Below are 20678 nucleotides of genomic sequence, written 5' to 3'. Positions count from 1 at the left end.
AGAGAGTGTGAGAGAGGGAGGGAGGGAGAGGAAAGATGCAGTAGGTCTTGGTCAGAATACACTGCACGGTGGGGTTTCGAAGCTTTCTGCAGGCATGTAAAACTGCAGTCCTCACAATGGTCTCTCTCATGGCAGTGACAGCTGCTGCTGCTGCTGGGCCTCAGCACAGGACACAGAGGATTACTGCAGCAGCCCATTCTACACACACATCACATACTAAGCAAACACTAAATCCATGCTGCTGTAGAGAAGTGTCAAAAAGTTTTGCGACATTTATTAAACTACTCATAATTTCATGACATAATGTAAACAGTGAATGACATACTGGGCTGATTCTTCAGTTACAGCTACCAGGTTATGTGTCCAAGTAAAAAAAAATGTACAAAATAGATATTAGACATTTTGCACCATTAATATGGGCAATTTATTGCACCACCACAAAATCAATAGGAAAAAAAAACAACACCTATATTTTAGTACTCTGGCCTTCATTACTCAGAACTCCCTGCTCCCAAGTGACCACCACAAAAATAATTTATTATTTTATAATAAATTATTATTTCTAATAACTATGAACTATAATATAATAGTATATTACATAATTTATTAATGAATATATCATTTATTATATCTATCCAACCACTGCATTTTTGTATTTCAAGTGGGTAGTGTTAAGAAATCCATGACCTAGGTTCTAGGTCAAAACCTGTTGTGACAGTAAAGGCACCTGATGACAGTAATGACAGGTTATCAGTTTCACCATTAGTATTTTTTTATTGTTCAAAAATTAAAATAAAATACATTACTTTCTAAAACAAAGAAGGCAGGAAAAATCACCTTTTGGAATTACTAATTTTAATTCTAATTGCAAATTTTATTTTTCAAATGTTAAGATGGTAAAAGGAGCCCCCCTTAAAAAATCACCATCTTGCATGCTTACATACAGAAATATTACAGACTAGACCCCAGAGAATTTATTTTTAATGTTTTATTTAACTTTACAGGTTTCTTTTCTGTATTTCTTTATCAAAAACAGTTCAATATTTACAGTTTATAAAGAATGATATACTGACTGCACTGACAGATCTGCCTCTTCATCATGCAGAATACAAACCTGATTCTCAAGCTTTAGGACTCTCATTTTTGCTCTAATGAAATATGACCTTTTGTACAGAACAGCTTCCACAGTCGTGGTCCTCTGCTGTCATGGTGTATGAATGTGGGTTTGTGTCGGTGAGTGTACTCTCTCTGGTCAGGCCTGAGGTCAGTGTGCTTAGACGTCTTGGCCTACTATATGCTGAGCCAGCAGGAGAGGTGGAGGACAGCGCAGTCCGGCAGTTCCAGAACGGGCACCAGCACCAGTGCAGGCCTGCTCTGACCCAGCATGCTCTCCAAGCAGCCCTCCAGCCCTAAAACATACACACACACACACACACACACACACACACACACACACAAAGATCAGAGCACATGAATCCAAAGCACTCTTCTTCAAAGTCAGCTCTCCTGCACTTCAGAGCAGCTCCCACCTCTGGGGCAGGCAGGGGTAAAGGATGGACTTCCCGAAGGAACTGCCCTGAAGAGATGCTGCACTTAACCCTTTGACCAGGGAACCCATAACCATTTTAGAATTATTGATGTCCTCACATTCTGGTAAAATGTAGCTAAGCTTCACGCAGTGTAGACATATGGTCAGTCATGGACCTGGACTACTTCCTGTACTTCTCCTTACACACACAAACACACAGGTAGGTTACAATTAGTCAATGAAGTCAAATAGTCTGCAATGATTTCTATGAAAAAAGCTATGAAAGGCAACAATATAGCATTCTCTTCAGCTCTCTAAAAAGCGTGTAACGTGGAGAAGGCGGGAGAGAGCTGTGGGCCTGTCCACGGCGCCACCCTACATCGCCCTGATGCCGTTCACCTGCGTCCGTTCAGTCTAATGAGGGCCTGCACAGTCAGACACGGGAGGGCGAACAAGGAGAGTACGACAACTGAGCTGTCAGAGACTACAAGCGACTTGTGCACGTGTGTTGAGACTACTAGACCCCTACTTGGGCCATTATGTTCTTTTGAGTTTTGGTTTGGGTGTGGTGGAGGGTGTGAGCCACTTGAGCCCTGTGTTTGTGTCATCTCTGAGCCTCGCTGCCTACCTGGTCACGGTGGCCACGCCCCTTTCCCCAAGGGGCTCATCACAAGCTTTATAATGTTATCTCATTGTGTCAGATTGCAATACACAAAACTGTTGAGCACATTATAGCTTCTAATGTTCACCATAACAGGGGAAACTTGCTGTGCATATGAAACTGGAACGATGGTGGTACTGTGAAAGTAACAAAGCAAGGGGCATCTGAGTTCAATTATTTAAGTTACTGTGGCAAAAATGGTCAATGTGCATTGAAGCCATTCCACTGACGGTTCAATCGATTGATTTTGGATTGAATTTCTCACATTTGTGTTTATTTGCAAAAATCACCTGAAAAGTAAATTTCCTGAAGAAAATGCAGGACGGTTGCACAGCTCAGTGGTTGCTAAATTTAAGGCAGTTGCTAGGTGCTATGTGGTCACTAGGGTGAAACTCTTTTTACTAAGTGTGGTTGCTAGGGTACCCCAGGTGGTTGTTATGGTGTTGGTAGATGGATATTTTTGTGTTGCTAGGTAGTCTTGTCATTGGCAAAAATCTGGCAGAATAATAAGAGGACAAGAGATAAAACAGGTTATATAATGAATATATAACCAGCTCTAACAGTAGGTCATTCCCTTTAAAAAAAAAAAAAAGCTAATGCATGGTTATGAGACCACGGGTTTGTACCACGGTACATCAGTAAAACTAGTCCCATTCTAGCTGCAGTCCTCCACACAGGCCTCATTGAGGAGGCTACTCAGCTTTGGGGCTGAGTAACTCTACGGTCTGCCTGAGTCAGCTTATGAAGAGTGGACTTTTGAGATCTTGCTGTCCAGCTGTACTTGCCCCTGTGACAGCGATCTGCTGGCTTACTTCAGACCTACAAACAACCTCCTCGTGCAGCTGCTTGGCTCCCACTAATTGGTGACAAGCACTCTCATTGGTTGTTCAGATGTCACTGGCTGTTAGGCTTGTTTAGCAGGGTGGTGTCAGCAAGCTTTTCTCATCGGTGCGATCCTTCCCCTTGGACACGATGCACCACATGCCCACAGCCACACACTAAGACATACAGTCAGATCCAGTGCAATTTTTTTTTTTTTTCAACTCCAATTTGATTACATAAACCTAAATGTGCCCTCATAGCATAAAGCGCCGAAAATGGCAATGCATATTTATGAAGCAAACTTGCACTAAAGAGCTTACAGACGCTTATAACTCTACAATGAGGTGCAATGACAAATGGGCACTTCTGAAGGGAAATCGGGACAGGAAGGTGAAAGCTCTTTTCAACACCACTTGATAAGCATTGTGCTCTTTCATTAAGAACAGAAGCAGCGTGTCAACCAAAGAGTCAAAAAGCTCATGCTGGGTAATTAGCTCGGTGATTTAAAACACTACTGATGAACAGAGGATTTTTCTTTCATTTATAAGCAGGAAAGTGCTTTCTTATCTACGCATGCGGCACACCGTGGGAAGTCGAGTTCTCATGAGATCAACAGTGGACAGCACCCTGAACCAGGCACTTCACACACTAATTCAATGTCTCAAACAGGGATGATTCATTAGAGGACTTTTTGTACTCTTCCTTTTGTCTTTGTCCTCAAATATAGACATATTTACCATTCAATAGAGCAGTGAAGGTGATATACAAAGACTCAAAAACACACACAGTGAGTTTGTTGAGTTGGTCCATCAGTGCACATCAGTGCTCATACAGTTCGATGCAGCCTATTATCCTTTAATGATCCTTTTCAGCACCATTACACACATTACAGACGTCTTATTACACATTAGCCGAAGTTCAGAACTAAAACAGCAACCTAAGGCCGCATCGGGTCACACCAAATATCATGAAAGGTTCTAGAACATTAATGACAGCCACGGTAACGACAGCCAGTGAAAATGAATATAGTCTTTTTGTTGCCTATTTGTCTTCTGTAAAATCCCACAAAACAGCACTGAACGGTTTTATTAGTGTGAGAAAGCAGGCTCTGGTGGGCCTACAGGGCTTTTAACGAGTGAGGAGAAAGCCCTGGGCCAGTGGGTTTTAGCTGTGCTACAGTGCACCACAAACTGGTTCAAATTAACTGGTAAATGGCTGCGCAATTAGCAGGCATCGGCTCATGAAAATTGTTTATTTATGCTGAGGTGAGTGAGCATTGTGGCTGGAAGGCCAAACAAGCAGCAGAGGAGCTATGACTCCGAAGTGGAAGCTGGAGCACAGCGTTGGCTTTACAATGGACAGATCCAAAGCCCACGTGGGTGCTTGTGTGTGTAAAAATGGGGGGTGGGGGTGGGAGGGGGTTTGCTTCACACAATTCCGTGCTTCAGAGCAGTGAAGCTCTAGACCAGCACCCTAGTTCTTGATCACTACTTTCTTGGGAAATTCTACACCTTTAAAAGCTAAGGTGCCAAAAACTATCCCAAAAGATCCTTGAACCATTTGTATCAATTAAAGAAACTATCAAAGAAAAGTCTAAAGAACCTCAATTTCTCAAAAATACCAATTTGACCTTTCCCTGCTCTTATACACTGATCAGCCATAACATTAGAACCAGATGAAGCTAGACACAGTGGTCTTTACCTAAAGTGGCAACTGTCAAAAGGTGGATATATTAGTATATTATGTATTAGTATATTAGGGCAGCAAGTGGACAGTCCGCTCTTGAAGGTATTAGAATGAAGAATTAGAATCTGAGCCACTTTCACATGGGTCATATTGTGCTGACTAGACGACTGGGTCAGAGCATCTCTACAACAGCATGCAGGTCTTGTGGAGTGTTTTTGGTATGCAGTGGTCAGTCCCTACCAAAGATGGTCCAAGAAAAGACAACCAGTGAACCAGTGAACTCAGCAAAGGCTCATTTATGCAATCAATGGAGGCTCCACATCACAACGTACATGATCTGCAGGAACATCTAGGTGTCAGATCCCTCAGAACGCCTTCAGAGGGCTTGTAGAGTCCCTGCTTCGAATGGTTAGATATGTTGTGGCGGCACAAGCGGGTACTGCTGGATATTAGGCAGGCGGTGCTAATGATAGGGCTGATCATGTGCCTCACTTTTAGTCTGTGCTTACCAAAACTAAATTACATTCTGGTTTCCATTTTTCTCCATTTTGTTTATGGTAAGCTATGAAATGCAGCATAACTGGTTACTAATGCGCTTCATAAGAAACAGAATCTTCATGAGTGTGTGAGTTGGTCAATAACAGTTGGAAAATAACGCCTATTCTAAGAATTTATCTGAAGATCTTATGAAAGGTTTTTCCTAGGAAAGCGTTTGTGAAGCTGGCCTCCAGACTGTTAACCACAGCTCTAGATAAAATGAAAGAAGAAACTGGTTATGACTGGAGAAGTGGTGTAGCTACTAGCACAGATGTTAGTTGGACAGGATTAGCAGGAACATGTGCTGCGTTATTTCAAGCAGACAGTGCCTCATAGCTCCTGTCCCACAGTGATGGCCGAAAGCTAAATTTATTTACCCTCCCAGGATTTTTTCATATTTTTTTTGGGTGGCATCAGTCACTGAACGTGAGCTCTGACCCGTGAAGCTGGCCTGTGGCACCCTCGTAGGGCATGAGTGTCTACACAGCCAGGCATCGCATTCCACTTCAGTAGCAAGTTGTTTAAGCAGATGCATTTAAATTTAGGCCATAGAACAATATCGGGATACCATGCCCAGAATGAACGTTTTTGAAAAGTGGCTTAAAATGATGTCAGTAGCCGTGGTGCTGGTGGTGCTGGTGGTGGTGAGATAACCCTGCTCTCTCGTTATAATACTGGTGTAGGCAGTGTTTACATGCCATTTTGCACTTCTAGTGCTGGGTAAAATCCCTGTACTGGCAGAACGTGACATGCGTTTTCCAACTGTACGCAGCTTGTTATGTACTATCACCACCATCACATGCTTCTGCAAAAAAAACAAACAAATAATAACTGTGTGGTCTAGACACCCAGACAAGTCTGTCCTCATTTCTATTCATCATCTGTGACCATAATTTCATTTCCCACAATAACAAGTTACAGCAAGGCCTAAAAATGACAGTGAAATCTCGGCTTTGGCTTGTGTTCAAAACACTAATTGATTGTTTCAGAGAGGAGACAACAACTGTGTCAAGTTGATGAATGCCTCGTCCTTTTCCTAAGGAGGCGAGAGCTCTCTTGGGATGTGATAAAACTTTTATTCTGAGGAAACATCCTGGGTTTCTTTTGAAGTGGAACATGGGAGGTTTGAACAAAATGCGAGCTCATTTGACAAGAGACCTTCATACGCTTAAAAATAAAGGTGCAGCAAAGGGTTCTGTGAATGGTGCCATAGAATAACCATTTTCAAAAAAAGAATTCTGTAAAAGAGATGTGAGCCTTAAAATTGGTTAAAAACTTTTAAATTGACTTCATTAAAACCTTTAAAAGATTTTTAACACATACAAAAGCAGTTCTTTATAAAATCAAAAATGGTTCTTCTATGGCATCATTCAAGGAACTCTTTGTAGCACCTTCATTTTTAAGAGTGTAGAAAAGGGAATACCTATAACAATCAGCATAACATTAATACCACCTGCCTAATACTGAGTAGGTTGCCCTTTTGTCGCCACAGCATATCTCAAATATATAATATGTGTATTTGAGGCATGGACCCCACAAGACCTTTGAAGGCATTTTGTGGTATCTGGCACCAAGAGCAAGTAAGCAGCAGATTGTTTTAGTCCTGTAAGTTGTGAAGTAAGGCCTTCATGACTCGCCGGTTCACCAATTGTCCTTTCTTGGTCCTTTCGTTTGGTAGCTACTGACCACTGCATATCAGTAAAAAAAGCCTACAAAACCTGCCACAAAATCTGAAATGCTCTGACCCATTTGGCCCTTGCCAGAGTGGCTTAGCTCCTTATGCTTACCCATTTATCCTGCTTCTAACACATCACCTTCCAGAACTGATTGTTCACTTGCTGCTTAATATATATCTACCCCTTGACAGATGCCACTGTAGATGAAAAAATCAGTGTTTTCACTTCACCTCCATACAGAATGGCATTCATACACTAGCATCAATATTATGGCGGCACTGACAGAAATATTAAGAATATTTACCTGCAGAGAGCTCTCTGGCTAATGTGCTGCTGTTCTTGTAGAAGACCCGGGCACATAAAGGGGAGAGAGTCTTCTCCGTTTGTGCCAGAGCTTGCTGGATGGAGGTCCCCAGGATCCGCAGAATGGTCTCTGTTTTTGTAAGCTCTGGCGGTGTGCATGACCCAGTAAGGGACACGCTCAGAGAGAGTGTGGAATATTGCCCGGTGCCGGACTGTAGCAGGTCCCACTGGATGGTTCCACCTGGGATCTCCGAGGTCTGGTGACTGGATGTCCTCTCTGCAGGATCGTCCTGTACAGCGATGACGTGCAGTTCCACCGCTGCTCCCCTGGGTAAAGAAGGTACTACTGCAACCACCAGAGGAGTGCCCACGGTCTCCTCTGCTCCATAACAAGCAATCTGCAGGACAAGCCAAAAATACATGATAAAAGACTTCACAAAGACACACTACTAGGACAAAAGTATTGGTACACCTGCTAATTGGTTGTTTTTTCAGAAATCAAGCTTTTAAAGGGTTTATTCTATTCTTTTCTGCTAGATCTAGGATTTCTAGACTGTGGAACATTGCTGTGAGGATGTGATTGCATTCAGTGACGAGAATCAGTGAGATCAGGATGTTGGATGATCACCACCTCACCTCATTCCCAACTCATCCCAAAAGTATCGGATGGGGCACCATCATTTCAAATAACACAGTTCCACTGCTCCACAGCTCAATACCCCTTTAAACACCCTTTTAGCCTACACCTGGCATTAGGCATGGTGCCAACAGGCTCATGTTCCATCCTATTCTATTAGCACATCTGTGTCAGCAATAGATGCAACTTAAAGTAGCTGAATGCATTTCTTAGAGGGGTGTCCACAAACATATTGTGCAGTTAACGAACTCCAGCTACATAAATTAGGCATGAAGATAAAAAATCTTTTCCAGAAAGGCCACTTTCAGCAGAACATCTAGATGCGCACGGCCCATTTTACACCATTTCACAACACACACCTCTATTAGAAAACCTGCCGTGATGGCTTTAAATGATGTAATCTGCAGAGTTAAAATCTCCTTTCTCTTGTCTGGGCGCAAGCCATTACCACCTCTGAAACGTCTTCTGCCTGCAATACGCACAATGTAGCCCCCCTCAAATAACAGTGCAGCGGCCTCATCTGCTAATGGGGGAGAAATGAGCATTTTATAAAACAGTCATTTTGTCTGGAGTCGATAGGGCAAAAACACTTAACCCCCTTTTCAATTTGCTGGATCAATTTTCATCCACTTACACCCCACTTCGTGAGTGCAGAATAATGACAGGTTACATACACTTTATTCTGAAATTCACTCAAAAACCCACCAGAAAAAGTCATTGACAGGAGCAGGAGCGGCATTTGGAGCCTGTTTCTGGCGCACCCCAATGTGACCCAATCCGACCGTCTACATGAATGCAGCACTTACCTTGAGATTAAAAGTTGAGCAAAGGCCTAATTGTGTATCGGCGGCAAATCAACAGCAGATCTTTTAGAGTGTATGGCAACAAATAAACAATAGAAGTGTCTGAGCATGTGCCACGTGCATACGTGTGAGAGTGAGAGGGAGGGCGGGAGGCGCTGAGGTTAATTCTGAAGGCGAGGGCGCTCTTAGCACTGTGACAGCGTACGTGTATTCTTTCTGTTTTGATAAATGTTGGGTTAGCACTTTACGTGACCAAGGTACTCTGCCAGAGGGGCCGAGCCGAGCGCTTGTCAATAGTCATTGAGTGCTAAGAGTGGAGTGGGGTGGGTTGAGGGTGGACTGAGGCGGGCTGCAGGGCCTTGCTCACCCAGGCTTAAAGGCCAGCCCTCAGGCCCTGGCTGGTCAGTCTCCCAGCATGCAGCTGCAGAGCACCAGCTACACCCTCACAGGTCACTACCTTCAAAACACCCCAAACTTTCAGACTCTTTTATCCCTGACTTGTCTTAGGCTGTTAAATCACAGCCCCTATCCCCTTGGCCTTCTTTATTTCATTATTTTATATAGGGTTTTAGAAGCATCGGTGGCCCGAGAGCACTCCCCATCCCACTCCCCTCACTACCTCTCCTCATATGACGGCAGCACAACTTCATTAGACTTCCCAAGCCAGATGTGAAAGCACTTGGCCGCCTGACACCGGGCTTGACAAGAAATCATTTATTAGATTAATCTAATAAAATAAAAAGGTGACAAATGGTGATATATGGTGCGCGTGAGAGCTCAGGGACGGCGTGGGTCTGATAGCACGGGGGACCCTTTAATGCAATCCATCTATTAGTTCATTACAGTCTGCCCTCTCGCACTCATTTGCTCCACTCTCTCTCTCTCTCTCTCTCTCTCTTTCTCTCTCTCTCTCTCTGCAGAGTGCATGCTTGAGAATAATTCCAACCAGAACCACCAGTGTGTCCCTTTTCTTTGTGTTTGTTTTTCCAGTCTCCTCCATTCCTTCTCTGCCTAGTGTAAGAAGTCTGCCTGATTGTGGGTGGGGGGTGGGCGCGGCGTGCGAGGCGAACAGTAAACACCATAATAAGGAATTGGTTTAAAGCCGGTGAGCAGCAGGGAGCTGATGGGGCCTGGATGCTTAGGCAGTTCCCCTACATTTCCTGCCCAGCGGGAGGCCCTGATCGAGTAGGCTCGGTGGCTGTGCGGTGGGCTTCCACTCTCACAACACCCCTCCCACCACTTCCAGCTCGCATTCAGAGATGGCCACTTGGATAAAACACAGCCCCACTGCCTCAGTAGTGCCTATGACTGAAACTATCTTCATACACAGGAGCTGGATACAAGAACACAGCCATGACATAGCTCAGGAAACAGTAAAAAGCTTACATGTACAATGAGACACTATACACTATACAGACAAATGTATTGGGACACCTACTCATTCATTGTTTAATCCCATGAAATGAAGGGCAAAATGTGAAGAGCAGCATTGCTGCAAGGATTCGATTGCATACAGCGATAATTACAAGCCCATTTCATCCTCAACACCCCAGATCATCCCAAATGTATTGAATGGTGCATGTTAATGTAGCGGAATGCATGGGGCATGAAGGGGTGTCCACAAACGTTTAGACATGTAGTGTATACCATGCTATGTTTACAATATTAAGACTCTTACAGTTTATTCTGAATGGTGTGGATGGAAATGCCTTGTTGATGAGGTCAACAGAGAATGGTCAGACAGTGTTCTGACAACTGCGGTGAGCAGAAAAGCATCTCAGAATGCACTGCTGCACAGTCAATGGGCTACAACTGCAGAAGACCACGTCACGTTCTACTTTTGCCAGCCAATAACAGAAAGCTAGAGCTCCAGTGGGCACAGTCTTACCAAACTGGACAATTGAAATCTGGAAGAACAGCTTATTTAAGTACTGTTGTTAACCACGAGCAACCCTTCACATTGGCCCATCTTTTAATGGATACTTCCAGCATGATAATGTACCATGTCCTAAAGCAAAAAACATCTTAAATGGGTTTCATTAACATGACAACGAGTTCAGTGTTGTTCAGCATCCTGCATCACTGGCTCTGAATCCATAGAACACCTTTGGTAGAACCTTTGTGGGGACTTGCAGCATGACAGTGCTCCTGGAAAATCTACAGGATTTGCAAGATGCACTCATGTCAGCATGGACCAGAATCTCCAACATCTTGTGGAATCCATTCTAAAAAGAACTAAGGCTGTTGCTCGAGAGCAAAAGTGAGGCACCTCCTAGTATTATGATGCTTTTCAAATAAAGTGTTCGGTCAGTGCATCTCACATAAAAAGATGAACCTGTGTATCACATTTGTGCGCACACATATGCGTGCAGACACCCACTCACAAGTCTCTCCGAACTGCACTCCATAAATACTATTTCACACCAGCAGCAATTGCACTGCGCTCCCAATTAACCCTGTGAGCTTCTTCATGCACCTGATTAGAGAAATTATGAACGCACAGCAACTGCACGGCTGGCTGTGGTGTGTAGAGGAGGACATTGCCATGTTTCTATTAAAGACTTTTCCGCTTGGATTGTTTGGAGCATGGTCAACAGCACTGGAGGTAAATGTGATAAATGTTTTGTCATTAATCCGTAAAAAAGCAGAGAAGAAGCAGACTTGATGGTGTCACTTGATTGCATCGAATTTAGTCACGCAGGGCAAACAACTCCTTTATGCTTACCCATCCAAACAAATAAGACTGGACACCTAGTCTGCAAACAGTCGTTAGCGATCACTGTAAAACAGCTACAGCAAAGTAATGGTTTTAGGCTTTTTCCTGTGCCTGAATGATGTTACTAAAGTAAATATTCAACATGAGGATCACCTTGGGTTGATTTCAGTATCTAACACTGTCATTACTGAAGCACACATTTCAAATGAGAGTAAGGGAGGAATGATGTGCAAAGAAACTCATTTCAAGGCTTACAAAACACACGTCCAAATGTTTGTGGACACCAAACACACAAACAGCTGTAGAGAATTAGTGCCAATAGAATAGGACTCTCTGGGGCAGATAAACATGAGCATATTGGCACCATGCCTAATGCCAGCCACGGGCTAAATGGGTAAAAAGCCCCCCAGCATTCTCTAGAATGATGGTCCTCCATCCAATTCTTCTGGGATAAGTTGGGAAGTTTAGGGTGAGGTGGGGTGGTGATCATCCAACATGCTGACCTCACTAACATTCCTGTTGCTGAATGCAATAAAATCCTCACAGTAATGCTCCAAGTAGAAAGCCTTCCCTGGACAGTGGAGACAGTTACTCCAACTAAAGCAAGATAAACTCCTCTTTAATACAACTGATTTCTGAAGAAACAATGAATAAGCAGGTGTCTCAATTCCAATCACTATTGTGAATTTGGTTACCATTTGGTTTAGCATATCTTGTTGAGTGCCACAGGGTTCTATTTTTGGGTTCTATAAAACTGATGTTATGATATTATTATGATTAAATTATGTTATGATATAGTATTATAATGACGATAATGTTTTGCGAGTGATAAAGTTTGGGCTAAAATGTCTGGTATTTAAAAATAGAGGGAATGCAAACAGTACTCTTTTGAGCAATGCCAAGCAAGCAACTCCTTTGGATCCACAAAGAACCATGTTTGTAAGAGAGAGTGTAAGTCCGAATGTCCTTTAAATTGAGACAGAAGTGACGTGAAGGTTTGTTAAGCCACTCTTTTTTACAAACATGCTCCTTTGTGGACCAGAAGCGATTCCTCTACAGCATCGCTCAAAGAACGCCTTGTAGCACCTTTATTTTAGAGATTACCATCGTGACAGTGTTGAGTTATTAGTTACAATATCAGCTGACAATTTGCAGAAATAAATAAATTAATTAAATGAAAATACTTTTTAATTCATTCAATCCATTTTATTCGCCATAACTTTTAGGAGTTAACAGAAGTTAATGAACTGTTCTTAGGCTGATTTCTTTGGGCCCAATTGGTGGACCAACAGCACATTTTCCACACAACCCCTGGGACAATGGTTGGCAACAGGGTAAATAATCAGTCTTTGTAATTCAAGAAATGCTCTATAAACTGTCATATGGTGTTTTCATTATTTAATTATTTATTTATTTACTGATTACAATAATTACAGACAATTTCCAGCCCAAGAGGGTGTGACACAGAATTGCTAAACAGTGAACAGGTGGCTGGATCGGCTCCTTGGACAGTTGATCCTTCTCTTACCCTTTAACTTGAGCATGAACTGTTTACTTTTGGCCTTCACTGACAACCATAAATGCTAGCCGGCCACCTGTAGGGACACACTTCTCTTCTCTCGACTCTCAAACCTGTCATAATTTTAGACCTGTTTTTGGGGGTCAGAGTTAGGGCCAGGAGCAGCATCAGTAAATTCCCTTTTTAAAGCTCTCTATGCTTGGGGGTAAGGGGGTGTTACTGTCCCTGCTCCCTCAGGTCCACAGATTACTGGAGGAGGAGCAGCCAGGATGGGGAGCCCGCTGCCCTTATTAGCCATGTGGAGATGGGATCGCAGAGGGAACAGGGAGGAGATAAGCTGCTCTGAGGTTTCAGCAAAGCTCCAAAAAGGGGGGGTTTGTGTGTGTGTGTGAGGGGGAGAGGGAGGGATTAAGGGGGCTCTAAGGAAGACATCTGCCTCTGTGCCAGGCTCCATATTATCAAAGACACCAGCGTTTCCCACAACATCAACTTTTCATGAGTGCTCATTCCAGTAAATATGAGCCACTCCTGCCTGCTTTTTCAGGGGTTGGCAGAGGGGTCAGTGAATTCCATCAATTAGGTACATTACCTTTTTCCAGGGAAGGCTTGGTTTGTGGGTTTCTGACTTTAAAGGCCAGGGGCTTATATTGAACATTATAAGCTGTGCTAATTCATTTTTTATAACCTATGAAAGCATATAATGGTATTCGATCACAAATATAGATAATGCTCACCTCATCATGCTTATCCTGTTGCATGCTGCGCCAGACCTTCCTGACTGCTGGTATATGTGTGTGGTGGGTGACGTAGCAGTGAGCCTGCAGTACATGGCTCAGGGTTAGATTCGGGCCCATGGCACCCAGCACTTTCTCCACATGGCCGTAGGACATCTGGGCCTGGGAGGATGGACCCCTGTTCAGCAGCTTCATGGTGCAGGGGACCAGAGCTATCTGGCCTGCACAGAACACAGCTTCATCCACCTGTAACAAACACCAGCATACCATCAGCAAAATAGTTCTTTCTTATTATACTAGGAATGTGGACTGGTACTCATATACTCAGTTTAACAGTGTGACAGTATGTGAATACTCTCTTAACGTGAGCAACCTAACAGCAAGGGTGTGTTGTTAATGAAGTGAAAGAGAAAGTGCAGAAAGCTGTACACAACTATTCTAGCTGATGTGAGACCGCAGCCCCACATCCACTTAAAGTTTCCACTTAAAGTTAAAGTTTTGTTGTGTTGTTTTGTTTTTCTGTTTATTTTTCTTTCTTTCTTTTTTTCCTTTCCCCTCTAAATATTCACTGGAACATATGCACCTTATATACACTTAGTATGTCCATCCAAAGCATGAAACCGGATAGAAAAACACTAGCTAAAGTAAAACCATTTCAGTTCTGTCTATGGCATAATTTCTTTACTTGCTTCATTTCACCTATTCATCAAACGTTACCTTACAAAAACAACTTCCAAATCCCTGTGATACTGTACTGACTTATAACAGGGAGAAGAGCGTCTACATTGTTGCTACTCCGTAAACGAACTACGAGTAATGCTGTAATCCGAGTTATAATTGTGTAAAATCTGGTAATATTACTTTACAGCCTCCGTCCACAGGCTCTGTATCTCTCAAAACCCCAGAATAATAATGTAGAGTGTGTCCTTCTCGAGGGGTGGCTTGAAGCGTGAACTGACTGACTGTAGGAGGAGCCAATGAGCACAAAATGCCAATTCTCGCCTAATGCTCCTTAAAGGAAGCTTTCAATAGACGGTCATTTAAGGAATGATATGTACAAGTGTTAAAATCCCTTTCAAATCTGAAGGGGCCATAGAATGTCTATATAGAACATGTGTGACTTTGATCGGGGTAAAAACACGTGTATATCACATTTTATATTTACAACCTTATGATTTTGTCTTAGAATGAAACTCACTGATTTTCCTTTCATTGTGGGCTTGAGAATCATCCCAATCACAAGTTGGCTGGTTTACGACACCACAAAAGCTTAAACAAAAGCAGCATAGTTTACACAAAAGCAGCATAGCATTGCAAGACTTCGGTGGTAAAGTTTGTCATTTAGGGTTAACGTTTGGCCAAGCATGGATATCCGCTTACTTCCCCTTTTGAATTCCCCAACCATGGACAGTGGCATTGGTAAAGCCGTGGTCACTGGGGGCCTATTTCCCGTAGCAACTAGAGGTTGCATATTTCCCGACATCAAGTCAGTGTTACTGATGCACATTGTAGAGAAAGGTATTCTCAACATATTCTCAGAAAGCTGCCAGTGCGTTGTTACTGTGCCACCATCTTTCACTAGACCTTGAATGCTGCTATATGTAAATTCTGGGGAGGTAAATATTATTAGGCCAATGCAGTTGCTTAACAGTTGTGGGGTTCTGGAAGTGGTCAATTTTATAGCCCTCTTTTGTTAATGCAAAACTTGCATTTGAATGTGGAGACATACATGCGTTTAAAGTTTACAGCATGTCCCAAACTCTCAGCATTCAATTAAGCCAAGGTAAATATCAAACGCCAAGCTTTTTCATTCTATGCACCTTTAAAGAACTTCCAAATATCGTAAAGCTTCATAATGCTATAAAGACTTTGCCTAGAACCACACCATACCATACCTTCAAGCCAAGAACCATTTATGAAGCCAAGAAACTTTTTAAGAGTGTACACAGGCCCAAACCAATTTCTCTTAAAACGCATTACACGTTACAAAACCAATTAAATGGATGATGAAATGGTACTGGTGCGCTCCAAAGCATCGGTATAAAGGCTGCTGGAATAGCGAAGCAATTAACAAGTTACACCTTGTGTTAGTTTATCACCAATAACGCACGTTTCACACCATCAACAGAAACGTGTGCTAGAACGTGTGTGTACTTCATAAACACAATTAGCACCATTGTAATTAGCTGAGAAGCCAAGAAAAACTTCTTCTTAAGAAGTTCCCTGGCCCTCTAATCCTCAACCTAAAAATCCATGCAATCAATGGTCTCAGATATGCAAGAGCACCGGAAAGGTCAGGCCCTGAGAGACATATAGGGTGGCTGGTGCACTGAACAAATGAAACTCAGGGCCGAGCGCAGTGGCCAGGGTAAATAGCTGTAGGTGACACAGTGTTAATTGGAGCTCTGGGAAAGTATTTAGCAGAGTGGGGGAGTGTAAGTAGCATGGTGACCTCTGCAGGGATCATAGCAGACCAAATCAATTGATACATCTCGTGAAACAAGGTCTTTAGCCGATTAGCATACATACACGGGTATCGCATTTCCAAACCAGATTACCAGGCTAAGTCCAGGGGCCTAGCGTTAGTGGAGGCTTAGCCACCACCCCCATCTCTGGTCTGCTGGCACTTTGTGTTAGCTAATGAGGTAAAAAGCGTTACTCTACTTAACAGTTTCACATGGTAAATTCAGTTCCGGTAAGTAAAGGGTAAGTAAACTCAAACTAGGCCATAATCTCACACGTAACTTTTAGAAATTCAGAGGTTGAAATGTAATTTGAAAACAACAGATCAACAAAAAGAAACCCTTTGCCGGAGGGGGGAAATAGTCACATCAATTTCCATAGTCATATGGGTTACCCATGATTCCTAGCTCCTGGGTTCACTTGTCAACTTTGATGAATCTTCAGCATCTGCCTCTGCTGCTCCAAATTACCAAGGCTGTGCTGGAGAAGGGGGGGGGGGCTGAAGCACCGCCGCTTTTAAGCGGCCGGATCAATCATCGGATCATTTACCTGCAAGCATTATTTGGCAAAGCGTGAGAGCAATACATCTACGCCGGCGCAACCTACATGCATGTCACCCAGACGTCAACAACAAATCGTCATTGGCATTCCATTTATGAGCCATCAAGTGGAATCAGATCTTCGCCACAGAATCTCAGAGATCAGGTCAGACATGCAGTGAGGATTTCTCAGCAAGCCAGCGTTTAAGAGAATTTCACCATTTCACTTTTTTAAAATATAAAAAGGCCCGTTATTGGATGATTTGAATATCAAAAGAGGCCACCGCAAGGCTCTTCGACTGTTGTCATAAAAAAAACCCCAAAAGCTTCAGCAAGCAGGTGTGTAATGATCAATTATTAAGGACTTTGCTCAGGTTACTCCTGGCTGAGGGGGCGGGGCATGGCTTTTCACAGTGAACTTGCGAGTGAGCGAGCGAGAGAACAAGGGGGAATACTATTTACATAAAATTAACAGTTCAAAAGAATGAGTTCACACACCAATCAAACTTGTTAATTGACTGTCAATGGTGTGTCCCTGAATATACAACACAACTACATTATTCATCTTCCCCGTTGACAAGAAAGACAGTCCAATTTGCATTGGCGTCCAAAACCTGATCAGCAGCCACAATGCGCCATGCATTTTTAATAGAGCGTGGAGAGGCTGTTAATATTCATAGAGGTCAAACATTTAACTTCCTATAACCACCAGTGGTTTTCAAAAGATCAACTTTTGACCACATGATACAGACAGAATGAAGAGGATTTGATTTAAGCAGTTAGTTGGTAACCGTTGAAGCACAGAGCGCTTAGCTAATACCTCTAAGCGCTCTGACAGTTCTTGCTCTTCTGCTGTGTAATTGTTCCAGTTCTGAAAGTTTGCATGTACACCTTACTAAAGGTGTCTATATTTGTGGCTAAAAGACATCCTGCTGTCCAGCCTCCTCCTTTCAAACACAGGGCTGCCCTGTCCCGGCAGACTCTGCCTTCTTAGCATTAATCAAATGCGTGTTTTGGCTTCATGCTTTAACGACCTTTATTCTGAGCCTTAAACACCATCGCTTTTCATAGCGCCAATTTCATGTCAAAAGGACAGCCAGCCCCAAGGTCTCTGTCGGGATGCAGGCAGCAACCCATATGTAAATGCTCCCTCCACAGCAGCACCCAGCCAGGCCTCGCATGACATCTCACAACACTCCAACACACGGGGAGCATTTTAATTGTCGGCTACTGAAATCTCCAAGGCACAAGCTTTCTTAGCTTCTTTACATATTTGTGTTTGTGCTGTATGGCGAGGCGCTGGAGGTGACCTTAAAGGTTTTGCTGAGAGTGTTATTTTTGGAAGGGAAAGAGGTAGCTACCACAGTCTGGACCATACTGGCTAAAGTGACCCGCTATTGATGAACAGTCAGCTCACTCTCTCACAGGCCAAGGACGTGGTGAGGAAAAACACATCGCCGCACCATAAGATATGCTAATGGTCCCATTTCCCCATTGAATCCTCATGCATAATTGAACTCAGGGAACAGAGGGGCATATTCTGTGTGTGCAATGACTGACCACACTAAACCACAATATGATGCTACAGGGCTGAACACGGGCAAAGCTGTGGAAGAGGCATTCTACTTAGAGGCCAAGCAAATATTTTAAAAGGGAAAAATCAGAGTTCTACTGTTTTCTGAAAAATGGTTTCTAGGACTTTTCCAAGCTGTTTTCCATGACTTGCATACATGACAACACTGGACATACATGCAATGAGTGTTTTAAAAGTCCCTTAGCATAATTCAGTTTTACACATGTGTGGACAAAAATATTGGGACACCCATTCATTGCTCATTCAATGTTTCTTTCAAAATCAAGGATGTAAAAAAAAAAAAAGAGTTTGTCCTGCTTTTGTTTGGGTAACTGTCTCTACTGTGCAGGGAAGGATTTCTGCTCACTGCTGTGAGGATCTGATTGCATTCAGCAATAGTGAGGTCAGGATGCTGGACGATTAACACCCCACTTCAACCCCAACTTTCCCAAAAGTACTGGAAGGAGCACCATCATTCCAGAGAACACAGTTTTACTGCTCCACAGCTCAATGTTGGGGGGCTTTATACCCCTCTAGCCCACGTCTGGTATTAGGCATGATCACAACAGATCTGCTCCAGAGAGTCCTATTCTATTAGCAATACTTATCTACAGTGTGTAAGTGTGTGTATATTTGCACATCTATGTCAGCAATGGATGCAACATAAAGTAGCTAAATGCCTTCATTGGAAGGAGTGTCCCACAAACGGAAACCTGCAAAATAGCAACTTTACAGGAAAAGAAAAAAAATGAAATTGTGACATAATTGTCACAAAAAGAACAACTGCCAGAATCGAATTACAGCAAAAAGTAAAAATGGAAAAATTGGAGATACAAGGTTGTTCATGGGAGCAATTATATGATTTTTTTTGTAAGATGCAATTCCCTCTGAAAATCTTTTAGTGTTCAATAAATAGGGCACCCATATCTACAAAATACAATCTCAGTCTCTCCATAGATTAACCCTCCCAGGATCTTACTAATACTTCCAGGACATTTTTAGCAATTGCCTTATTTTCCATGAATTTCCAAAACTAGAAAAACAGTCTAAATGTTCAGTGTTTTCCAGATTTTCCAGGATGCGTGTGAACCCTAAAAGAAAATCACAAGTTCCTGGGGCTGAATGGGTGAACCAGAGCTAGGGCACCACATCAGTCCACTGCCTTTGCGTGTTTCACTAAGGATAGTGAAATAATCTTTTTTAATTCAGCTCTCCTGTATCCCCTTAAGTCATAGCTAAGCCATTTATACAAATCACAGTCATCTCAGACTTTGTGCACTACTTAAGCATAGAAATAAATAAGATGTGAAGACATAAACGAGATGCGATTGGTGATTCCATTTAATCCTTTTTTTCGCAATGGAAGACAGTTTGTCAGTTTGTCTCTTATTCCATCTTGAACAGGCTTCAAGTCTTTGGGATCTTTCAGCATTAGCGTGTTCAAAGCGAATCACGTCTAGAAGCGGGTGATGATGAGAGATGGGCTCGCGGTGAGCTCTACGCCCTAAGGAAACACTCATCCTCCGACACCTAATTCCAACAAATACAAAACGTTCAGGAGAGCTTAAAACTCTTCTCCATAGTGCTTCTCAACAGAACAGAATATATATATTTTTAAAGTCTTCCCTTGTTGTTCTCTTCTCTTTTTCCTTTTTTTTTTGTTGTTGTTGTTGTCTGCGCTCTCCTTCAAGCCTAACCCGTATATGCTCAACTGTCACACAAAATCAGTGTTACTTAAACGGCGACATAAATAGCAGTATGAAATGCACAAAGGATGGCCAGCATGGGGGGGGGGCAGCATCGCACTGCGATTTCCTGCGTCTGTTACAGCCTATCGGGACGAAAGAATTCCTTATACACGCGGCGCACGGATAAAAATAATCTAAGTGAAATTTGGGAAGATGATATGAGGTGGGATTGTAGCGGAGCTGGTAGCCAGATAAAGTAGGGTCATTTGCGATGACACTGGCCTCTTTTCTGCGCTCTCTTCATGCAGCCGTAAATACCCAGCTTCCCCGGCTGTCTGACCTCGACATGCCCACTTCCAGAGACGCCTGCGTAGATAAGTAACACTGTCATGTCAGCTTTTGTCAACTTTATGCTGATTACTCTCCTCTATCTATCGGCTGTTTGGAGTAGAAGCAAGGTCAGACAAGAGGGCCTAAAAGACACGTCTCACAGGGCACAAAAGAAGGGCACAAGAGTAGCACTATACCTTGATTTAGAGTATTTAGATGTAGCCATCAGTGCTGGAATCGGACGATTGGAATCATTTGGGAATATTAACAGCTCATGAAAATCTTTTATAAAAAAATGTGAAATCATAACAATGACAGCATACTGTTCTACAGAAGTGCTAAAATTCATTGATAAAGCGTGATTAAACGACGTGGACTGCGGCAGTGTGTCTAAGCGAGAATGGGGGCATGCTTCCTCTTTGTGCTCGGGCAAAACGCCCCACTGCCATCACGACCTCTGCTT

General features: G+C 42.9%; 1 protein-coding gene across 1 annotated transcript in view; it reads right to left on the bottom strand.

The window, feature by feature from the left end:
- Positions 1-762: 762 nt before the first annotated feature.
- Positions 763-20678, bottom strand: part of dph6 (diphthamine biosynthesis 6) — a 73379-nt gene continuing 53463 nt past the window's right edge. The window contains exons 13-15 of the mRNA XM_072689220.1: positions 13623-13868; positions 7215-7611; positions 763-1409 (exon numbers count right to left, since the gene is read on the bottom strand). Coding sequence (XP_072545321.1) covers positions 1291-1409; positions 7215-7611; positions 13623-13868 — 762 coding nt within the window. The 3' untranslated portion in view covers positions 763-1290. The remainder of the gene's footprint in view (positions 1410-7214; positions 7612-13622; positions 13869-20678) is intronic.

This window comes from Salminus brasiliensis, chromosome 10, assembly GCF_030463535.1.
Source record: "Salminus brasiliensis chromosome 10, fSalBra1.hap2, whole genome shotgun sequence".
Taxonomy (NCBI): Eukaryota; Metazoa; Chordata; class Actinopteri; order Characiformes; family Bryconidae; genus Salminus; species Salminus brasiliensis.
Note: the sequence above shows the minus strand (reverse complement) of the source record. Positions and strands in the feature narration are given on the sequence as shown.